At 38.0% G+C, this 22,538-nt stretch overlaps 1 protein-coding gene across 1 annotated transcript in view; it reads right to left on the minus strand.

Moving 5' to 3' along the window:
• Nucleotides 1-22,538, minus strand: part of prkci (protein kinase C, iota) — a 50,081-nt gene that overhangs the window by 26,806 nt on the left and 737 nt on the right. The window contains exon 2 of the mRNA XM_038291926.1: nucleotides 1,249-1,370. Coding sequence (XP_038147854.1) covers nucleotides 1,249-1,370 — 122 coding nt within the window. The remainder of the gene's footprint in view (nucleotides 1-1,248; nucleotides 1,371-22,538) is intronic.

Genomic DNA, 22,538 nt, shown 5'->3' on the forward strand with positions numbered 1-22,538 from the left:
GCATTTTAATTGGTTACCGAATTTAAAAGTTTTGTACTGTTACTGCCTTCAACCTACAAGAGAAGTAGGATCACAATCCTAGTGAACAAACAACGTTTTATGGACAGGCAGAGAAAACAACAGAGCCGCTGAACATGCCAGTTGAGGCGTTGGACACTTTTTTGACGCTCCAAACAGGTTTGATGTAAATGCACCTTTACATGAGACAAACTAAAAGGATGTTCTGATTTGACCTGCAGAATTATGAGAGACACAACCAGGCTGACAGCTGTCCAGCATGAGGATGTGGACACCCTTAAAACCTGACTCCTTAAAAAGCTGGCTGTTCACAGCATTGGAAAGCACATTAACAGAAATTTAAGTGAAAGGAAAAGCTGTGTTTGGGAAATGTGCACTAGAAATGGAGACCAGTGTCACCTTCAGATATCCTTTAGTGGAAGCACAGTAAAAGAGTTTGGAGGAGGATAACAGTGTGTGGACTGGGGCTCGATTCACTGCTTAAAAAAACAAAACAAAAAAGAACTTTGCCTCCAGAAAATTACCTACTTTAATTGTTTTGCTAATCCACAGATAACAAGAAAAAAACAACAACAATCTAAACTTTTAAACACCAACTCTCTTATTTACAATATCCTATCACTGTGTGTAACAAATCAATATGGTTTCTTGTTTTTATTGAATGAATGAACATGCATTTCTTTGCTTTGTTGCTTTAATGATTAGTTTTATCCATCTTTTTTAAACAGTTGTGATCATCATGACAGTGACTAGGACCCCCTCAGCACAGCAGTATCAAAATGTTTTTTAATGAATAAGGCAGTAGGAAAAACAGCCTGCTCTTTACAGTTCACTTAGGGAGGACCACCAAGCTCTGTTTATTACTGACACCCTAATGACTTTTCTGATTATACGTGGGAAGCTACAAGTGGGAGTCGGTCTGAGCCTAATGAGTTTTGGCAGCCTGACCTTCTGCTGGGCTGAACGACCTGATGGCTCAATCTTTCCTGTGACACCGTCACTGCAGCCTGACTAACAGAACAGAGTAAAGGGCAGAACGCCTCTGATCCCAGAACAGAATGAGCACGGCAGTAAGGATGTGCGTGTCTTTAGGTAATCCTACTTTTTATTAATAGGTTTACTTTAACATTTAAGAGTATGTGCTGCTGCAATCCAACTGCTGCTAAAAAATTTATTAAAAAAATAACATAACAAAACAACAGCTGACCAGGCAGAAATAAACAAACGCACCTTCCTCATCGATCCATTTCATGGTGAAGAGCTGGTCATTGTCCATTGAACACATGTCCTTGACCTCACCATAAAGACCCTCGTATGAGATAGACGGTTCAAAATGTGTGATCATGATGTCCCTGCAGGAAAATAAAAGAGAAAACGCTTTGTTAGTTAAGGTCATTAGTTGAACACAATCACATATATATTCCATCAGGATGGGCATAAGTAAAAAAAAAAAATGGCCAAAACTAAATTAAATCTGACCCTTCACTTAATATCGCTAGTAAAATTGAAAACATTAAAATCACTTTTTTCTTTCCTCTTTGTGGGTGGGTGCGCTGAAATAAGAGGAAAGTATACCAAGCAGATCCATTCTATGGTTGTGACTTTTCAATATGAGAAAATATTACCTTTCATACATAATAACACCCATCAGGCCAGGGTACACAGCTTGTTAAGAGCTTTTCTTTGATTTTCTTTATATTCTGGTCCTCATAGTGTTAAATAAAAGAGCCTTTAAACTGTGTAACTTGGATCAAACCTTAGGAGTATTTTTCAGCAAGCTTGACATTAGTTTGTTGGGAGAGTAGGCCTTCCATTTCCAATGAAACTGATGTTAACAGACTGTGGTTTGTTGATAAACTTTGACCTTTTCATCTCTGCCCAAAGCATTTTATCTCGAGGTCTAGGATCAGGGAACTAAGACCATAGATATCCATAATAAAGGCTAGATGTCTTACGGCGGAGTCTCAAACGGCATCACCGGCGGCCATCTTGCCTCAGGCAGGCTTTCTGTTGTGCTCTGTGGTACCTAATGTAAGGTGAGTGATCAGCACGAACACAAATACTCTTACCTCACTGAATTCTTGACGGATTTACAAACAGTTTGGTTTCTTACAAACATTATGAACGTGGCTATTATTCTTGATGCTTGAACATGTCGAAATTGCAGATTTTCTTGTCGAAAAATGACTTAATCGCGCAGCATAGTTGTGCATCACGGCTACTTGCGCAAGTTATCAAGGCTGAGATTATTAGTCAATTATATAGGTTTTACTGACACCAATAACGATTGTATGACAATTAATCTTTGGTGTAAATTACAATCTTTGTGGATGTGGTTGTAGTTATTAGTTGGCTAACAACAATAATCTGAGTGTTGTTGTATTTTCATTATTAGCCTAACGTTAGCTGGCTAATAAGAAGCTGCGAAGTGAGACTTAACGTTAGTAAGTTAGCAGCTAACGTTACAGTTTAGCTAGCTGCTAATGTTAACAAGCAACTTTACATCAGTGGAAGAGGCAGAATTTAACATGATTTCCAATCGATTTGGTTTGTCAACACATCTTACATTATGTTACAGGAATTTGCTGGGTTTATTAAAAGGAAGATGCCAGACTTTTGCTATGACATAATAGTATTACAAGACTGTTCTTGACTCAAAGCTTTTATAAGTTTGTATTAGTTTCATTTGGACAACTTAAAGATGGTGTTGTGCCAAACATTTTCAACTTTCCAGCTCATCTTCAAAGGGCATGTGGATCATTGAAATTTAATCACATATTGATATACCAATCTTATACACCGTGAATTGTTGTTGGTCACTTTTGTTTTTGTTTCTGCAGGTTATATAATGTGTAAGCAGGAGGCCTTGTGGACAACGGTCTCTTGTACATTACACAGAAGCTCAATAAAACCTTCCTTTTCAAAGGGCATTAGCCAAGCTATGTTTTTTGGGTCATTATTAAAATCGCTGTCTTCCATGTGTATACCATCACAGTAGTGTAGTTGGGGATTTCAACATGCTACATCTATATATACTTGTGAAGGGGACTATTGTACCAATTTTAATAGCAAATAAATGTCACTTTTATAATGGTTTAAAAATAGGAACTTTTGTGTAATTACCCCTGATATATAATCCGAATAGTCTACATGAAACTTCAAAGTGTTACCTTTAATTTGAAACCTGGATTATGCTTCTACACCAAGAGGTTGCCACACAATAAGCCTTTTTTGTCAGTATTTCATATTTTATTATAACAATAATATTCATATTGTAAAAGTATGTATGTAAATATAAATAAATTAGGACTGTGAAATAATTAATCACACCCAAATAAAAGTGTTTATGTGTATGTATGTATGTATATATATATATATATATATATATATATATATATATATATATATATATATATATATATACACACATATTTATATATATATATAGATATCTATAGATATATCTATATATCATGTTGCCATTCAGTACACTGAGTTTTAATAGCATATATTGATTTAACATAAATACCTTGTGCATGTGTATATTTATTGCACCTGTATGTTCTATTCAATGTTCTTTTCATATGAAATTCCATGGTTATAATTATTCATAAGTGTGCAGTATCATAACTACATGTCTGACTTTTGTTTAACAAACCAAACAGTTTGAGAATCGTTAGACAATTGAGAAGTTATGGTTATTTCTGTACATGCGCCTTTAAAACACAATGTTACGAATGAGCGAGCTGCCTGTGGCAAGATGGCCGCCACGTGCGGACGTCGACTCCCATTGGCCAGCAGCGCGGACGAGACATCTAGCCTTTATTATGGATATCTATGACTAAGACAGCCGCCTTTGGGCCATTTTTCTTTCTGAAGAGCCAAGCTGTAACTTCCTGGTTAATGTCTTGGGATGTAAATGCAACATTCTCAATGTTTTTTTTTTGTTTGTTTTTTTAGGGCTGAAACACTTAATCAGATTAATTGTGATTAATCAACAATTTAAATAATAGTCAACTAATTTAGTAATGGATTAATCATTAACTAGATTTTAAATTGTTAAATTTGCTTTTAGCTGTCAGAGCAACCCACTTAGAGCAGTAATTATAGTTTTTTAAAAACATTTTGCATTTAAAAATATGTCTGTCAATATGCTCTATGCTGAGCTCCTCAAGTAAAAAAGTTTAGCTTTCACCTGGTTTAATTTAGTAAAAAAAATCTTCTTTAAGGAACCTTTGGCTATCAAGTTATTAATCCAATAAATTATTAACAGATTAATCGATTTACAAAATAATTGTTAGTTGCGGCCCTAGTTTACACACCTTTATTTTGTAAAACACAACAGTCCCAAAGCGGTAACAAAACCCCAGCACTACGGTTCAGATGGTGTTCTCACATTTGTTAGATCTAACCTTTTCATCCCGAAGTAAATCAGAAAATGATTTAAGGTCTAAAATTTTATATTGAGATTTTAATCATTTTTTAAGCTGCTTTCAGAGTAACTGCTTCTTCCATCCCAGCAGTCTGTACAGGGCTCATTTCACTGTGAGGAAATTATGATTCCTTCTAGACAGCATCTCTTCACCTGGGTTTTAGCTTTTTTGTAACATTTCTTAATAAAAAAAAAGATCCATCTTTATGAAAAAGTACTAACCCCCTCCCGAACATCATGACTGGATGTTGCTATATCTTTGCTGTTTCCCATAATAAGCAGATTAACTTTGTGCTTTAAGACCCCTGATTGGGACCCACTGATGAACCAAATTCAAAATGGCTTTCTGGATGTCCTTCCTGACTTCCTAAAAAAAAAAAATTATAATAATAATAACAAACAAAATACAACTTCATATAGTTGTAAAAGCAAGAAAAAAAGAGGTTGTCACAGAAAAGGATGCTTTTCTTGATTCTGCATAGATTAACCAACTGGGAGCTTATAACGGCATGATATCAACACCTGGATTTTCACAAATGGTCAAAGTCATAGTGTATGTCAACTTCTGAATAAAAATAAATAGATAAAATTCTTAGTCCAAAAGTCACAGCTATCAACAAGAATCCACCTTTTCTTTCTTCTGTATGCCAGCTTCCTGGTGATTTTAGAAGTGTTTCAAAGATCTTATTTGTTTCTAAATATATATATAGCAGACCTTTTCCAGATTTATTCTCTTGCACAAGCTCTGAGGGTAAGCTTGGTTCATGCTTGACAAAATTCAGCATCTGCAAGTACTGAATTTCACATCTAGAAAAGGTCTTTAACTGCACGGACAGCACCATGGGAAAAAACACGGCAGACAGGTGACAGCTCCAATTAGAGTTGAACAGAATATAAGCTACAAGAGAAAAACAGCACAGAGTATAAAAGCTGCTGACATTGTGTCAGAGATGGACACAACTCATTTTAAAGCAAGACTGGATTGTATACAAGGGCCTTCTGATGGAAGTTCACCATATAAAAGTCCTTGAACTATAAAAGTATAAGCCAGAAATGAAATAAACATACTACATAAAAAAAATTGTATCCAACAAAATAAAAAAAGCCTTCTTTCCATCTTAGGTGTTAGAAATAACCGTAAAGCTTCAATCTGTAAGTGAAAAATAATTCCTCTCTCAGATTTTATGACATCTGGAGGAATTATGTCTTCCGACAGCAGCTCTGCAGTTCCCACGTTACTACCTTCAGAGAGAGGATGGCGCTGGTACATGCCAGCTTTTACAGGCCTGCAGGCCACAGTCTGTGGAGTTCAGGTGGCTGAGAGCCGATCAGGAATAACTGGGATTAAAGTGAGCACAATGAGCAAACAGATGGGTAGAAAAAGGGGATATTGTGTGAAATAGTGTTAATTTCGTTAACGAAAACTAAACGAAAATATTTTCGTCAACGCACATTTTTCACCCAACGAAAACTAGACGAGACGAGATGAAAATCCCCACTAATAAACAATAACTGGGAGTAAATCAGAAATATTTTTCGTTGACTAATAAAGACGAGACGAAAATGCAGTTTGGTAAATAAAGACTGGACTAAAATCTATGGACATTTTAGTTCACGAACAAAGACGAGACGAAAATTACATATTATTATTTTATGGTTTTTTCAAATCCTATCTCCTGCTCCGCCTCCTCCTTGTCGGCTCCCACACACCCACTTTCAAACCAGGAGCGGGCGGCACAGAGTAGCCTACTCTGGGGCTCGGGAGAAAGAGGAGACGTGATCTATGGACACATTTTCACTTCATTGAAGTGGAGAACAAAACCAAATGCTTGATTTTAGTCGAAGGGAAGGAATATGGCCACATTATAGCTGGAAAAAACACAACCTGAAGAGACACGTCGCTGTTCAACACAAAGACATTACGGTAAGTTAACAGAAATATTGGTGGTGGTTGTTTATAATGTAACATTAATCAACAGCTATAATGTCCTAATGATAAACTAACTGATGTTGGCTAACTTTCATGGCATTTAGTATCCAGGCTGGCTATGTTACGTTAGCTTGTTAGCACGTAGCGACCGTAGCCACTTGTTGATAGAACTTAGATATGTTATACTGGCCGGGAAACTATAGTTTCAGTTACATTGCAAGTTTGATTAAAGCAGACAGATGCTTTAGGTAAACTAGGAGCAGCAAGTGAACTATAGTTAACACAAAACACCTCAGCAGCTACACATGTATGCTAAATGCTAAAACCAACTGAAACTATCGGTCTTTGACAGTGTGTATCAGGATAAGAAAATTAAAATAATATGCCACACATAATTCAGAACAACTTTAACCTAGATTTTCATACACAAAATAGCCATTGCTAGGGGAACCACTGCGGGGATTTGGATGCAAACATCAATATTAATCAATATTAATACAACCAAAATGCATGCACACATAAAAATGTCTGCAATTTATTCCTGCATAAAATGATAGTTACGGTAGGTTGTTTGTATGAGTTTGAAATGGATTGTCAAATGTAGTTTTTACAGAGACTTAGTTTTTGTTAAGGAAAAAAAGAGACCTATATGCTACTTATACACTTGGAATTCCTGTTATGCTGTGCATCTATCCTGACATTGTATTAATTTCTGTTCCAGATTGAAGATACACCGACCACCAACAACCACCCAGAAACAATGACAGGCCAGCTATACAAGCTTCCTTAATTGCCCACACCAAATACAAAGCTGACTCTCAGGACCAGCAAGCTATGCCTTGTTTCACATAAATACTGTACCTTTATAAACCATGTGAACTAGCTGGCAGGAAAGCACTTTTGTTGTATCAGTTGGAGTTATTTTTTTCACATCATTGATCTCAAATCTATTTATTTCTATCTATTTATTTTATTTTTCTATGTGAACTAGCTTTAAACAGCCAGCACTTGTGTTAAGTTCATAAAACACTTTATTTTATTTATTTGTTTCCTTTGTCAGGTGTATTTTATTTGTTTTAATGCAAGCATTTGTGTTTGTGTCTTTAAACCTTAACAATGTTCAAAATAAATATGCAAATATTGTCAGAACATCTTCCATGTCTGCATTTGTTCCTTAAAATAGTGGGGGGGGGTTTTATCAAAAAGATGAGAGGAAATGTTGAAATGTGAAATCATTTTAGGAAATGTTAAATATTATCTGCTGACAAAAAAGTAAAAGGTTAAAATTATGTCCTGGCTAAAACTAGACTAAAATGTTGACGGTTTTTGTTGACTAAAACTAAACTAATAAAATTATGTTTTCTTGGACTAAAATAAAGACTAAAATGCTCGACTTATAGTCGACTAAAACTAGACTAAATAAAAATGGGACGATGTCGACTAAATGTGATAAAAACTAACAAGCGATGCTGAAACTGGACTAAGACTAAAACTAAATTTAAAAATGGCTGCTAAAATTAACACTAGTGTGAAATCAGTCTTGGAATGACCATCGGGAGAGAGTTCTCTTTCTGGCTCTACTGCAATCATCTAGATTGACCTGGGTTTTCATCATCTTGAGAGCTTTAGAGCAGAAGGGTAAACAAAACACTTTTTCCAAGGACACGTAGAGTCTAATGTGAATGCACCAGTATGTAAATATACCACAGGTAGAGATTTATTCACTTATAATACAATTGCAAATTAATGGAGAGCAACGGAAGTAACTTGTCTTAAGCCCCTGTCACACCTCTATGGTTCAGCCAGCATATGCCTGACGTCCCAGACTCTTAAAATGCTGGCATAAGCTAAACTTTCTATGTATTTTTTTTTTCCAATTTTGGGCCTATACATAGAGTAATCATAACAACTCTAGAGCATATGTCCAAAGACGGCCTAAATTATGCATAACGCACAGCAGCTGAATGCCTATGATATGTCACAATCCAGTGTGATCAGCATGTATGAGGCGCTCGGCCAGCATAAATTTTTTTTTTGTCTATTAATCTAGCTGCTGTTTACACCATGCAAAAAAGAAAAAAAAAGAAAAAAAAAAGGTTTGCAGTCACTGCAGATTCAGCGTCATGTCTGTCGGTTGTGGCCGTGGGCATGAACGCAGGGAAGATTCAATCACACTCATCTTCATGCTCACCCTATGATGGGGATGAAGTCTGTAGGAGAACTTACGGTTTCCTCCTATGAAACCCTTTTTATACAAAAATGCTGCCAATACGTTGGAACGCGTCAAATACGTTGATATGCATTGCAGATATGTTCTTGATAAACTACTCATAAGTTATGCACAAGTTACTCATAGGTTTTAGATAATCTAGATGCCACGACTTATAAGTAACTTACACTTACATATGTCAACGATCAGATAACTTACCCGTTACTTATGCCCTATGTATGAGCATGCGCTGGCATACGTTCTTTCTGGATATATGCCTGCGTGTTTTAGTGTGCTTCAGCATGCTCATAACTTAGACAAAACGTACCCATAACTTATCCAACGTATGCCTGCGTTTTTGCCAGATTTCTTGTATGTCAGGCCGGTCACTCTGGTCTGAATTGTCAAGGTGTGACAAGGGCTTTAGTATTGTATTTTCCAAGCAGCAGATCTTAAAACTGGTTGGAGGGTTTGAAAATGACAAAAGTGGAACAAATAAAGCCCTCGGAGCCATAAGAGTCAGCCTAATGTTTGCTTCTCGCTTACCCAAATCCTCCTTCCTCATAGTGTTAATCACTGCCGTGAAAAGGGGAGGGAAAGATGAGCGACTGCACACTGCCACAGTCTGATCACATACTATCAACGTCCAGAACAACAGCACTTTATCTTATCCTGCAGCTTTGAAAACGTCCCATAACACAAAGTGCTCAATCTCAGAACAGTTTAAAGCAAAAATACACAGAAAAGAAAAAAGCCTTGTCACTGTTCCCTATTACATTCTATCCACGTTTTACATCCTTCTGAGAACTTCCTCGAACCCTGCTAAGGGTTACAGCTGATGCAGGAAACAGGCAGAAAAAGTAAATACGATCGGCAAACACATTCGGTCTGACAGGTCGTAAAGCTCAAATAAAAATGTATGCTTTTAGGAAACCTTCAAAAATATTTCATGAGAGTTTGACTCCACCAACATGAAGAAAACATCTTTTTTTCTCATCTGCAATTCATACATTTTTCTTAATCTGGATTTAGAAGTAACGTGGTGGATATTATATTCAAATGATCAGGTCATGGTTGTTCCTGTTATTATCTGGGTTACGTAGGAGTGCCTTTACTGGATTTTAGGGAACACTCTACCTAAATAAAAAGAAACGAAGAAAAAAAAAAACACATCAAATATTTATTATTAGCCATTTCTTACAACCTTTCAGACTAGGCACCAACAGCTATAAAAATTCCATAGAAATGTGCTTCACTTCTGCAGTGTTTGCAAGCTGGAGCAGGACTATAGCTTGTTAATATTTTAGCTACTAACGTGTGTTTTTTCTGTGTCTGCAGTTGATGAGGTGTAGAATAAACTAACAGACTTGTTCATCTGCTTCTTAAACCCAGTGCTGGGCTTTAAAGGTTGTAAATCTAAATGACTAATACAGAAGCAGCAGCATTGGTTTGTCTTTACGTCACAGGGGGGAAACCGCGCTGACACATATCTAGATTTGAAAATCTCAGATTTAACAACAGATTTAATTTTTATCGTTGACTGCTGCTAATTAAGTCGAGAAAAAACAGGTTTTCCTTCAGGACTGCCTTTTGTCTACCAAGCTCCCTGTTCTCTATAAAAAGAACCTCACAGCATAATGCTGCCACTACCCTGTCTCACCTCGGACACTTTTTGCAGACTGATGTACAATGTTAGTTTATCTCCACATATATGTTTCATATACGTTTTAGCCTACACTGCTTATACTTTTGTTAGGATATATAACAACATTGTTGTTTTTGCTGACATCTGCTTTAATTAAGGTGAAAAAAGAGAGGACTGTATGTTAAATTTAATCTTTTAACTAAGGGTGTGCAAAATAATCGTAAAATCGATGAATCGTGATTCTAATTTTTGTGATCTACTGAATCGATTCTTGAAGGCAAGAATCGATTATAAAAAAAAAAAAAAATGAACAAATAAAATACATTAATGGTTGGCGCACATCAATCAAACCAAGTGGAATACAACTTCCAGTCCAGCAGATGTCGCTGCGGATGTGTTGACGCCTGCTGCTTTGTGTCATAAGCATGTCCAGACTGATTATCCTCATTTTGTTATTTTAAGTTTGATGAATCCTAAGATCTTTTTGTTGGTGTGTCCATGCCAGTGATAGTAATATTTCTGTCCAGTATTTGTTTTCATGGCAACACCTCCAAAAGTAATTTCAATAAATACAGCTATGTATGAATTCAGTTGCTTTCAGTTATGTATCAATTGAAGACACTATCCAGATCACACCCAGCCAGTCAGCCACTGGTAAGGGCTGTATCTTTTTCTTACAGTGTTCAGTGAAAATATCACAATGCATCGCAATATTTCAAGTATCGTGATGCATCGTGATAGAATCGCATCGTGGCATGTGAATCGTGATTCGAATCGAATCGTGACTTCTTTGCCAATACCCACCCCTACTTTTAACTGTTGATGCATAAGAAGCAATGGCATTCCTGAACTCAGTGGAGTCCCACCGTGCAATTAAATTAGGAGGGATGGGTTGGACCGGGAGGAGAGTGTAATAACATGAATGTTATGATTGCTGCCAGCAGGACTTTGTGCCCCCATCAGCCACACAGGAGTCCATCCCTTCTTGGTGAGACCTTGAGAAAGATCCAACTGCTTCTTAACAGGTGTTACCATTGGACTGCTAAAACCTGCAAAGTGAAGCAATACTCCGAGTAACATCGAGCACGAAGAGTGAAAGTCATCCAACTGACAGAGTTTTAAGGATTAAAACTACACAAAACAGATTGAAGTTTGCTTAAAAGGCTTGAGATATCCTGGGAATGAAATTAAACTGTTAGCATGGACTGCTGGATACTGTGGTTTCTAGGCAACAAGGGTCCCTGCAGTGTTAAACAAGTAGACTGTAGCCGGAGCACAACGGCCCCAAACAATCCAGTTAGTTAACAATCCAGTTAGTCATGTGAATAAGGGTGCTCAAGACAGAAACACACTCCATTTACTTCAGCCACGACTGAGAATTTGTGATAAAGCAAAACTTATTTTGAAAAGGACCATCAGCAGTGTTCTTCTGCTTGTAATACAATTACAAAGCAGCTAAATTAAATTAGGGGGAAGTAATGTAGAGAAAGAATTTAGTACTGATAGAAACACAAGGGAAGAACTTTTACTTTGAGGAAATAAACCTACTTCATGTCCAAATTGTTATAGAAAGCTTTTGGCAAAGCTTGTTTCGGCCCATTTAGAGTGAGAAAAATCACTATTTGATCTGCTAATTTCAACCTAATAAAAGACTGAACAAAACTCAAAGTGTGTTACTGACATTGAGGAATAAAAAAAAATTGGGCAACAACAGAGATGAGCTCCTAAAAAACCTGAAAACTCCTGCATGCAGTGCTTGAGCTTTTCAGAGCACAAACAAAAAATGCAGTTTTTTGGCAGACAGCTGGCTACATGACTGTGATTCAATGCAATAAAGGTTTTTCAGAAGCAAGTCAATTATAACAACTAGGAACTCTTTTTATTTAAACAAAGGGAGGTCTTTAACAATGGCTTAAAAAAAAAAAGAATCTTTAACAAAAAGCAACTTCTTGGATAGGAGGGAAGTAAATGAATTGCTCCATCAGGTTAGAGTAATCTCTGTAACTTGGCAAGCTGCACTGCCTTCATGAAGGAAACGCAAAGCTGATCTGCTGCATGACGAGACTTCATGTGAAAGTAACAGTGAGACGCAAGAGCTTTTTGCTAAGACTCAATAGCTTTATAAATAAATGATCTTGTTCTTTTAAAACAGATCAGGGTAAAGAAATTATAGTGCCGAAACCCAGGCTCATAATGAACCGACAGATGAAGCAGGTGTTAATGGGACTCCATGCCAGACATGGGGTATTAACTTCAGGCATTACATAAACCGTTTCCCACAGAAATGGGTATTGCTTCTGAGGCACTGGGCCTATCCAAACCAGCAGCAATAAATACACAAATAACAATGAACAATAATGTTCTGCAAACAGCTGAGCACTGCTGCCGTCTCCAGCAGCACAAAGGCCCCAAAATGGATTTTAAAATCCTGCTCCTATTGCGTACAATACAAATGATCACCTCTCTAAAGACCCCAGCCTGTTGAACAGGTGATAATTGACTGTAATTAGTCCCAGTACCCAAATTGTGTTGCGTTTATAGTAATAATGCCACCTTTTCATCAAGAAAAGCTGGATGCCTGCGAAAGCATTACAGATTATCAGTCATCATGTAAGGGGCATGACTGGAGGAAAAAAGAAAAAAAAGCTTAAAACAGCCGCCAGATACTCGTTCATCCTTTTTTGACTGCAAATCTGCCGTCATCAGCTCACAGGCTCCTAGTCAGACGGTGGTTGTAGTCTTTACGACAACTCAGTGACTGACGGAGGCAGCTACGAGGGGACACCAGTCCGCTCCAATTGAGAACAGGCAGGATGGAAGGAATGAACTCAGAAAATGCCTCACAAACATATGATATACAAAAATGGCAGAGTAAAAGTTAAATCATTTACATACAACCAAAATGTTTATTTCTTGACAATGACAATACACGATAAACAACCTCAAATTAGCTTTTAGGAGTGTCAGATGTCTACAGAGGGTCAATTATCTTTGCTGAGAAATGCCAAAAGTTTTAAATATCTACTTTAAACAATACGTGATGGTGCTTTAACACTTGTGGTAGCATGAAACAGACTCTACAACCGACACAAGTGGCTCAGGTAGTTCAGCTCATCCATTCATCATGACAAATTAATGCAAATTGTGGCAAGAAGGCATGCTGCGTCTCTAGGTATAGTGTCCAGCAGCTGGAGCCGCTATAAGGAGACAGACCAGCACAAAGGGGCCCAGTAGAGAGCGATCTGCTGCCTACATCCTTCAGCATTACTGTAGGAGTAGGTTAGTAATGGTGTGGGGTGGCATTTCTTTGGAGGGCCGCAAAGCCCTCCATGCACTCGCCATTAGGTATCAAGATAAGATCCTCAGACCCCTTGTGAGAGCATATGCTGGTGCGGTTGGCCCTGGGTTCCTCCTAAAGCAGGACAATGCTAGACCTCATGTAGTTTGGGTTTGTCAGCAGTTCCTGCAAGATTAAGGTAATGAAGCTACGGACTGGCAAGCCCGTTCCCCAGACCTGAGTCCGATTGAGCACATCTGGGACATCACTTCTCAATTAATCCACTAACATCACGTTGCAACACATTGCTGTACATTTACCAATATATCTAAAGACAATGGCTTGAAGATGTTAATTATTGCCTTTTATGTGGAAAATTTTAAAATGGGAAAGAAAATTCTGGCATTTTTTAGACACCTAAGGGTATGGCATTTGCAATTTAGGCGAGAGTTCTTTTATTGCACGCTTCACATCGGATGTTATTTTCTGATTTTATTAGATATGATTAATAAGTTATTTTAGGATTTTTCCAAGCTAAAAAGTAATGTTTTTTACTGTAGCTTTAGTCTTCTCCTAATTTTTTGTCTGCATTTAAGGTTACAATTACATTAAAAACAAAAACAATATTCCTCTGTGGGAGATGGGGTCATGTTTACAACACTTGATAATTTAGACATGAGAATTGAGCAGTCTTATTTAATTAAGTTTATACCTTTGCTGTGTCATAAAATTAGAAGAATGTGGTGCCATTTTATGTTATTACTCAGCACATTTTTGTTAACATGAAACAATGCTTAGAAAAGCAGTTGTTAGGCACATTAAAATCATTCCTTTTAAAAGCAAATTAAAAAAGCAGCCATTTTGACAGTTTCCATTTCAATCCGGACTGAGCTCGTCACCAGAAATAAGCTTTCATTAAAGCTACAGTGTGTAATTTTCAGCGACATCTAACGTCCAGACTGCAGCAAAATGAACGTCTCCCCCCCACCGCTTCTCCCCCCCAACAGTACGGCAAGCGTTAGGGGACAAAATGTCTTCCACGACGTCGGAATCACCTACCTTCTCAAGTGATGAGGTTTGTTTACATAGATAATTTTACAGATAGTATTTCATTAGTCTGTGTAGGGTATAGATTTCATGTAGACTTTAGATAATAAATATACCCGTTATTTTTTCTACATCGTTGTGACGTTTTGGTGAGCTGCTTTGCATGGTGATACACTATATTGCCAAAAGTATTTGCTCACCTGCCTTGACTCACATATGAGCTTAAGTGACATCCCGTTCCTAATCCATAGGGTTCAATATGACGTCGGTCCACCCTTTGCAGCTAGAACAGCTTCAACTCTTCTGGGAAGGCTGTCCACAAGGTTTAGGAGTGTGTTTATGGGAATTTTTGACCATTCTTCCAGAAGCGCATTTGTGAGGTCGCACACTGATGTTGGACGAGAAGGCCTGGCTCTCAGTCTCCGCTCTAATTCATCCCAAAGGTGTTCTATCGGGTTGAGGTCAGGACTCTGTGCAGGCCAGTCAAGTTCATCCACACCAGACTCTGTCATCCATGTCTTTATGGACCTTGCTTTGTGCACTGGTGCACAGTCATGTTGGAAGAGGAAGGGGCCAGCTCCAAACTGTTCCCACAAAGTTGGGAGCATGGAATTGTCCAAAATGTCTTGGTATGCTGAAGCATTCAGAGTTCCTTTCACTGGAACTAAGGGGCCAAGCCCAGCTCCTGAAAAACAACCCCACACCATAATCCCCCCTCCACCAAACTTTACACTTGGCACAATGCAGTCAGACAAGTACCGTTCTCCTGGCAACCGCCAAACCCAGACCCGTCCATCAGATTGCCAGATGGAGAAGCGCGATTCGTCACTCCAGAGAACGCGTCTCCACTGCTCTAGAGTCCAGTGGCGGCGTGCTTTACACCACCGCATCCGACGCTTTGCATTGCACTTGGTGATGTATGGCTTGGATGCAGCTGCTCGACCATGGAAACCCATTCCATGAAGCTCTCTGCGCATTGTTCTTGAGCTAATCTGAAGGCCACATGAAGTTTGGAGGTCTGTAGTGATTGACTCTGCAGAAAGTTGGCGACCTCTTCGCACTATGCGCGTCAGCATCCGCTGACCCCGCTCCGTCAGTTTACGTGGCCTACCACTTCGTGGCTGAGTTGCTGTCGTTCCCAAACACTTCCATTTTCTTATAATACAGCTGACAGTTGACTGTGGAATATTTAGGAGCGAGGAAATTTCACGACTGGATTTGTTGCACAGGTGGCATCCTATCACAGTTCCACGCTGGAATTGACTGAGCTCCTGAGAGCGACCCATTCTTTCACAAATGTTTGTAAAAACAGTCTGCATGCCTAGGTGCTTGAATTTATACACCTGTGGCCATGGAAGTGATTGGAACACCTGATTCCAATAATTTGGATGGGTGAGCAAATACTTTTGGCAATATAGTGTATAAACAGACGAAGGAATTGTAGTCATTAGTTTAACAGCAAGATTGTGTTCGCTGGAAGAATATATATTCCCCGTTTACAGAGTCCAAGTCTTGTTTGTGGCACGGGGGTTACAAGGCAAGGAAGAGGGCGAGGGCAGAGAGGCCGGGGTGGGCGTGCAGCTAGGGCCAGGCGAGGGAGGGGAGCCAGCGGGGTGAGAGCAGAGGAAGAAAGGCTTGAAGATCTCCAAAGGAGCCGGAGAGAAGTAACCGAGGTATATATCCAGAAAATTATTTTACAGAAAATTACTGAATCATTACCTGTGAAACGTCAGGGACGTTGCTGAATAAGTATACTGGAGAGTAACAGCATCATCACGCAGCATGTTATTGTTTTAGACAGGTCTGAGCATTCTGTACTCCAAAAACTGCAGTGATATTAGACAATTGTGTGTGTAGGATTAATTACCTGTCCAAGAGAAAACTGGCAACTTGAGCGTCACTTTGAAAACCTTTTTCCTCCATCAGTGACTTCCATCGTGTAAATGCCGTGCCAATGTTGATCCGTGTTTTTTGTCGTTTCTTGTCACGCTTGCGTTTATTCTCGTCGTGTTTCCGCTTCTTAGATGACGGGGGTTCGGTGCCCGCCGCTTTTTGTTGTGATACAGAGTAGGCATGATCCTCCATTCGTCTGATGTTTGGCCACACAGTGCCAAACAGTTTGCAAAGTCACTCACGCCTGCCGCCTTGTTCACCTTTCTTGTTACTGAGGCGCAGTATACCTGCTTCTTCTTCTTCTTTGGTTTCAGGCAGACTAAACGCTTCTTAATCTCTCTCAACTTGCCGTAGTTATTTTCGAGCGTAATGGGCGATCTCGCAATCGCTAGTTTGTTGCCTCTGCGCTTGCCGTAGCACAAAGATGTCAGCCTCCATGGCTGCGAGACCCGCTCCTATGTAATTATAAATAACGAATTCTAAGGCAACGCAAATATTATGGTTAAATGGCTGAGCTCATAGGTGATGATAAATAACATAGTTATGTATAATATATTAAATTTCTGACTTTATATCCCTGTAATTATTACACACTGTAGCTTTAAGGATCACAGCTCTAAAATCTTCAGCCATACCTTCCTTATCTACAGTTTCAGTTTGAAGTCCTTAAAACTGTTTCAGCTGCATGGGGCAGAGAACAATGGAACACTGCCCCTCCCCTAGATGTTGCTGTTGACTGCTGGTCAGCCAGCTCAAACAAGGTTAATATATTTTTTTTCAGGGCTTACAAAAATAAAGGTGGAACTGGAAATATTTTCACCCCCCCTGAAAAAAGCCACTCAAGATGTGGATTCTAGGCTCGTGTAAGCCAACTCTCCTATGAAGGCAACAATAGTTACTGGATACAAAATCCTACCAACCAGGCTTTTAACTAGCAGGCTAGGGCTGCAACTAACGATTATTTTAAAAATCGATGAATCGGCCGATTATTTTTTCGATTAATCGATGAATCGGACAAAAAAATTTTTTTATATTAACCTCTTTATTCCAAAATAAACATTTTAGACAGAACAAACAAGCACACAAGTACAGGTTGCTCATTAACTGTACTGGTGCAATATGAAAAATAAATGTTTGTGTAAAAACTACGCAAACTTACATGAGAAATGTAGCTGTACATCCACAAAATATAGGCTACTTAGTTTCATAAAGCGCAAAAAGAGACAGGCATTTTTGTTTTTTAAAGCCCCTAAGGGGTTCAAACAATAGGTCCCCCCATTTCAACAAATGAGTTTTTTTAGACTAGAAGAGTTCTGCCTTTTAAGACAGGAAAGTATAGCAGTTAAAGTTGCTGCTTGAGAAAATACTGAACCATAGAGATAAAAATAGCCCTGTGATTCAAATTATAAATTGTATTTGGAATAAAAATGAGAGAACTAGGGGTGGTAAAAAAACACATCCTCCAAAGACAGATATTTACATGGGAATGTGGCAGATAATTAATTGACATATTACTGATCTTGCTGAATTTTGTTCTGCTTTACTTCCATAAATTGCAGGATCTTCTTTACTTTATCTTTGCCAGAAGATTTAAACTTTAAAAGCCTTGCCCTCATAATTTGCAAGTTAATTTATTTATAAAGAAAATATAAACGCTGCTTAAACAAATTTAAATGAAATTAAAAGTAAAATAAGTAGCCAACCTTATCACTGTCTGTAACCTACTAACAAGGTAAGGAAAGCATCAGATGAGCTACCTGAGAAACTAACGTTACGTTTCCCCTCTTTAAAATGAAACAAACATGGTTACTCACCCTGCTGATCAGCTCTCTTCACTGCCATTGAAGGCTCCAACGTGTTTTCTTTTCAGGTGCTGCGTCATAACAGTGGTGCTTCCGTGCCATGTTCATTTGTTTTTACAAAAGTTGCATGTTACGACTTTTTTCACTTTACAAAGCGCCGGCTATTTTAATTATTGTGATCAATTTGCGCCGTCAATCCCGGCGCATGCGCGCTTCATTTGCAGTCTGGACGCTGAGGGTAAACTCCTCACTAAAATCCTGCGGCTCTGACTGCCGCGCTGAGAGGGATTCCTGTGGGAGAGGGAGAAAGGCGTTGGGATGGGGGAGGCGCCCCACGGCAGGCAAAAGCCGCCACTGACACCGTAAAAAGTCGCCAGATTTGTCGCTAGTCGCTTTTTTGAAAAATAGTCGCTGGAGGGGTCTGAAAAGTCGCTGAGTTGGCAACACTGCAACTGCGGCGCTGACTCGCTCCGCCATATTTTTTTTTCTTCCCCCGGTTGACGGCGGCGGCGGATGACGCATTAATCGCGCGACACAACTAATCGATGATTAAATTCGTTGCCAACGCTTTTAAAAGTCGATTTTTATCGATTTTATCGATTCGTTGTTGCAGCCCTATAGCAGGCTTTAGTGTACATTGTATACCCTTTACAAAAATATTAGAAATTGTACTCCCTGTTTTTGGGATGCACGGCTTTGGTACGCCCTAATAGCCGCAATGATCACTCCTCTGAAACCGTTTATTAAAGCCTAAATTAACCTAAAATACCGAAACCTGCTGGCAAAATTTGTTCGCTTTTATTATTCTGGTGCCTTCAGTTTGTAGGAGAAGAAGAAAAAAAAAACAGAGGCGACCGGGCCAGAGGCAGCTTCTGCTGGGGATTCCCAATTACAGCACACCGCCGGTATGTGGGGGTCTGAGTGGCTCCAACAGCAAAATAATATTCTAAAGCAGTTTTGAGGTGGACTTTCTTGCACAAATATATATCAAAAATACTTTTTACCCACTGATCATAGCAAATATAGCAAAGCCTCTCTCTGCCATTGAACACAGGAGCATCCGAAACATCAGACGCATCTGGAAAACACTTTACTGGATGCGCTTAAGGAGCAACAAAGATTCTCCTGAAGCTCTCCTGTCCTTAAAGTACTCAAAGCACATTACACTTTGGGATTGTTTGCATTAGCCTATAAAACATAATATTGTACCTAAAGATGATCTCATTTCTTCCTTATGAAATTCCCACTTCTAGTCAAGTACAGATACTTCCCAGAATCAGGACAAAGGTAGTGTTTTGACAAATACAAAAAACTTGCTGCTGTTCAGCTCAAAATGCAGAAAATAACACTTCAGAGAGTCTAAATTTCAAAATTTTCCATTGGCGGAATATCCCCGGACCCCCCTACACCGTGCAAAGCCTAAAGATGGAATACATCAAGGTTAACACCCTATGAAATATTCCTAGCTAAAAGACTGCCACCAACAGCTAGCCAATATCTCAGTTAGTAGCTGTTTATGTAATAATATTTCCTTGAACCCAACTAAATCAATCAAAGTAAGTAATGTAACACTATTGCATGTATTTAATCAATATGTTATATTGTTTTTAGGTAGGAATATGAACCATCTCTAGTTCTACGTATTCAACAAAACCAAAACATAAAATTTTAGGCTTCTGTTTTAAAATTAATAAAGCTTTCCCAGAGTTATGTATGAAAAGGTCAAACCAACCAGGGCTAAATTTCAACATCGCAAATTGGATTACGGTAAACAACGCCATTGAAACCTGATTCATACCTGTAATAGTTGTTCTTTTGAAACTTAACACAATATTTTCCTGACAAGCTGACAAACCTTTTTTTTTATGTTAGCAGTTATTAAAACACGAATATTTATATATATGTGTGAATTTAAAAAAACAAAAACAAGCTATGATTATTTACTTGTTTCAAAATGCCTTTGAAATCTGTATTCCAGGTCAAGGTTGGCAATGAAGAATTCAAAACTTTCCCTTAAAAATATATATATATATATATATATATTGGAGGATATATTACTTGCTTTCACTGAGATTAAACTTTAAAATCTCAACTAACAAAAATTGAAAAACCTATCTTAAAAACACAACAAAACTTTAAAAAAAAAAAAAAAAGGAAAACAAAATGGCATCTAATTTATTTCTGATGTTGCATATCTGCTGAGCTGTTAGTAGCTGGGAACTCTGCAGTTGACTGAGGTGTTATTGTTTACGGCTCACTGGTCTGTCACATTACATGATGCCCATGTGATTTTAACATTACTAAGATTTTCAAAGACCATTTGTTTAATGCACCTAAAATGATAAACATAGAGACAATTATAATGCTTTCATGGTTGGAAAATAGCTGAGATTCCTCATCAGCATTGTCATAAATACTTGAGATTCCTCCCAATGATCAGCACACATTACAGTCCTTCTAGGTGTGTCCAACACCCACAGAGGAAGAGAAGACATCCAGCTGACCCGTAGGACATGTTTGTCAAGCTTTCAATCACTGTCGATATCAGATGGAGTCATCTGGCAGCCAGCATTTAAAAGTCATCAAAAAGTGAACTTACTAATAAAACATTAATGCCATTTCATAAGCAATCTCTGCCTTTTTCAGTTTAGTTGAAAATATTTGTCATCATTTAAGGGGCATGACTTAAAACTTTTGGGTTAAAAATATAATTCATATATAACATGTTTCAGTTACTACTTTACAGTGAAAATGGCCTGGGCTTCTTGTTAATGTTTTGGTTCGACTTGCCTGAAGATGAGTGTGAGTGATCCAAACCAACCAACCCGTCTGCAAGGACAAGGGCTGAACAATATATCGCTAACTTAATGCAAAATTTGACAATTTGAATTCTGAGGAACCACCTGGACATCAGTAAGTGTTGGCTTATTTCAGCTTCAACTACTCAGGCCCTCTGCATCCATGATATATTTGGAGAGATTAGTTATTCAATGCAGCATAAAATGCTTGATGATGGAGAGACGTAGTTAAGTCATTAGAAACTAGGGCTACTGAAAGTTTTTTTTTTTCTTCAATTATCTTAAGCCATACTGTTATCTGGACAAATATTATTGCATATTTATACATCATTCGGCCCTATTAAGTACCAAAACAAACATCCTTAGTGTCAAATAACTAACATTTATTCCAACCTCAAAATGGCAGAAGATTCATGTCTATAATAGGGATTCACCAATTCACTTTTTCCTCCAGTTCCAAAACTTGAATCTGATTATATGCCTTTAATCCCGATACTTGATGACTATTGGCTTTAATGTTATAATCATTACTGCTGATTTTGTAAAAGGCTGTCATAAACTCCTCCAAACGAACAATTTTTATTATATGTGTAAATGTACACATCTATATCCCAAAAGGGAGCTTAATATTAGTTTAAAGTCAGAAAAGGAAGTCATAACAAGACATATTTCCTCCTGAAAACAATGAAGTAATTTTAACAATTCATACAGAGTGTATTTTTTTACTGTAATTATTTCCGCTGCTGAAAAGAGCTATAACATAAATAAACTGACTACATCTGCCGCTGTTGATCGGGATCAGTTTCACCAATACCTGATAAAAAAAAAATAAAAAATTTAAATATCGGGACAATATACATATACTAATATGGGATCAGTGCATATCTAGTCCTCTTTTGACATTTTCCCCTAATGAAACTGGTTCTTTGACGGTTTTACCATCTTACTAACTTAAACTAGGACCAAAATATGAAAGTGATGCTACTACAAGGTCATAGAAAGTTTATTTAGTGTTCTACTTTTTGACGCAAATGAATATTTATACATACAGCGGTGTAGCTGTAAGAGTAAAAGTTAACTCAATATTGGCTCAAGATTTTTTTTGTTAGCACCACTCCATCACATGTAATTGTGTATATTTAGGGAATTTTCCCGACAACCAGAACAATTAAAAATAAATAATGAGATGATGCGTCTCACACACTAAATAAAAACCGTAAAAATACTACGACTTTGGTCCATTCAGTTTGAAAAACATTAACTCATAATTTATGAGACCCGTTTTATGTTTTATTTTGATTTTCTAAGAAAGGCTATCTTGAAACAACAACAAGAAGCGAATAAAGCTTAAACAACAAGGCAAATCCACACCAATCTCAGCTGGGGACTACCAACTAAAGTTAGCAACTGTTAGCAAGCTGTGATGATACAGTAGCTTTAAAGCTTTGAAACTGTTTAAAAGCAGACACATTTTAACTCGATTAAAG

This window comes from Cyprinodon tularosa, unplaced genomic scaffold (genome assembly GCF_016077235.1).
Source record: "Cyprinodon tularosa strain WSP-4 unplaced genomic scaffold, ASM1607723v1 ctg304, whole genome shotgun sequence".
In the NCBI taxonomy this organism is placed as follows: Eukaryota; Metazoa; Chordata; class Actinopteri; order Cyprinodontiformes; family Cyprinodontidae; genus Cyprinodon; species Cyprinodon tularosa.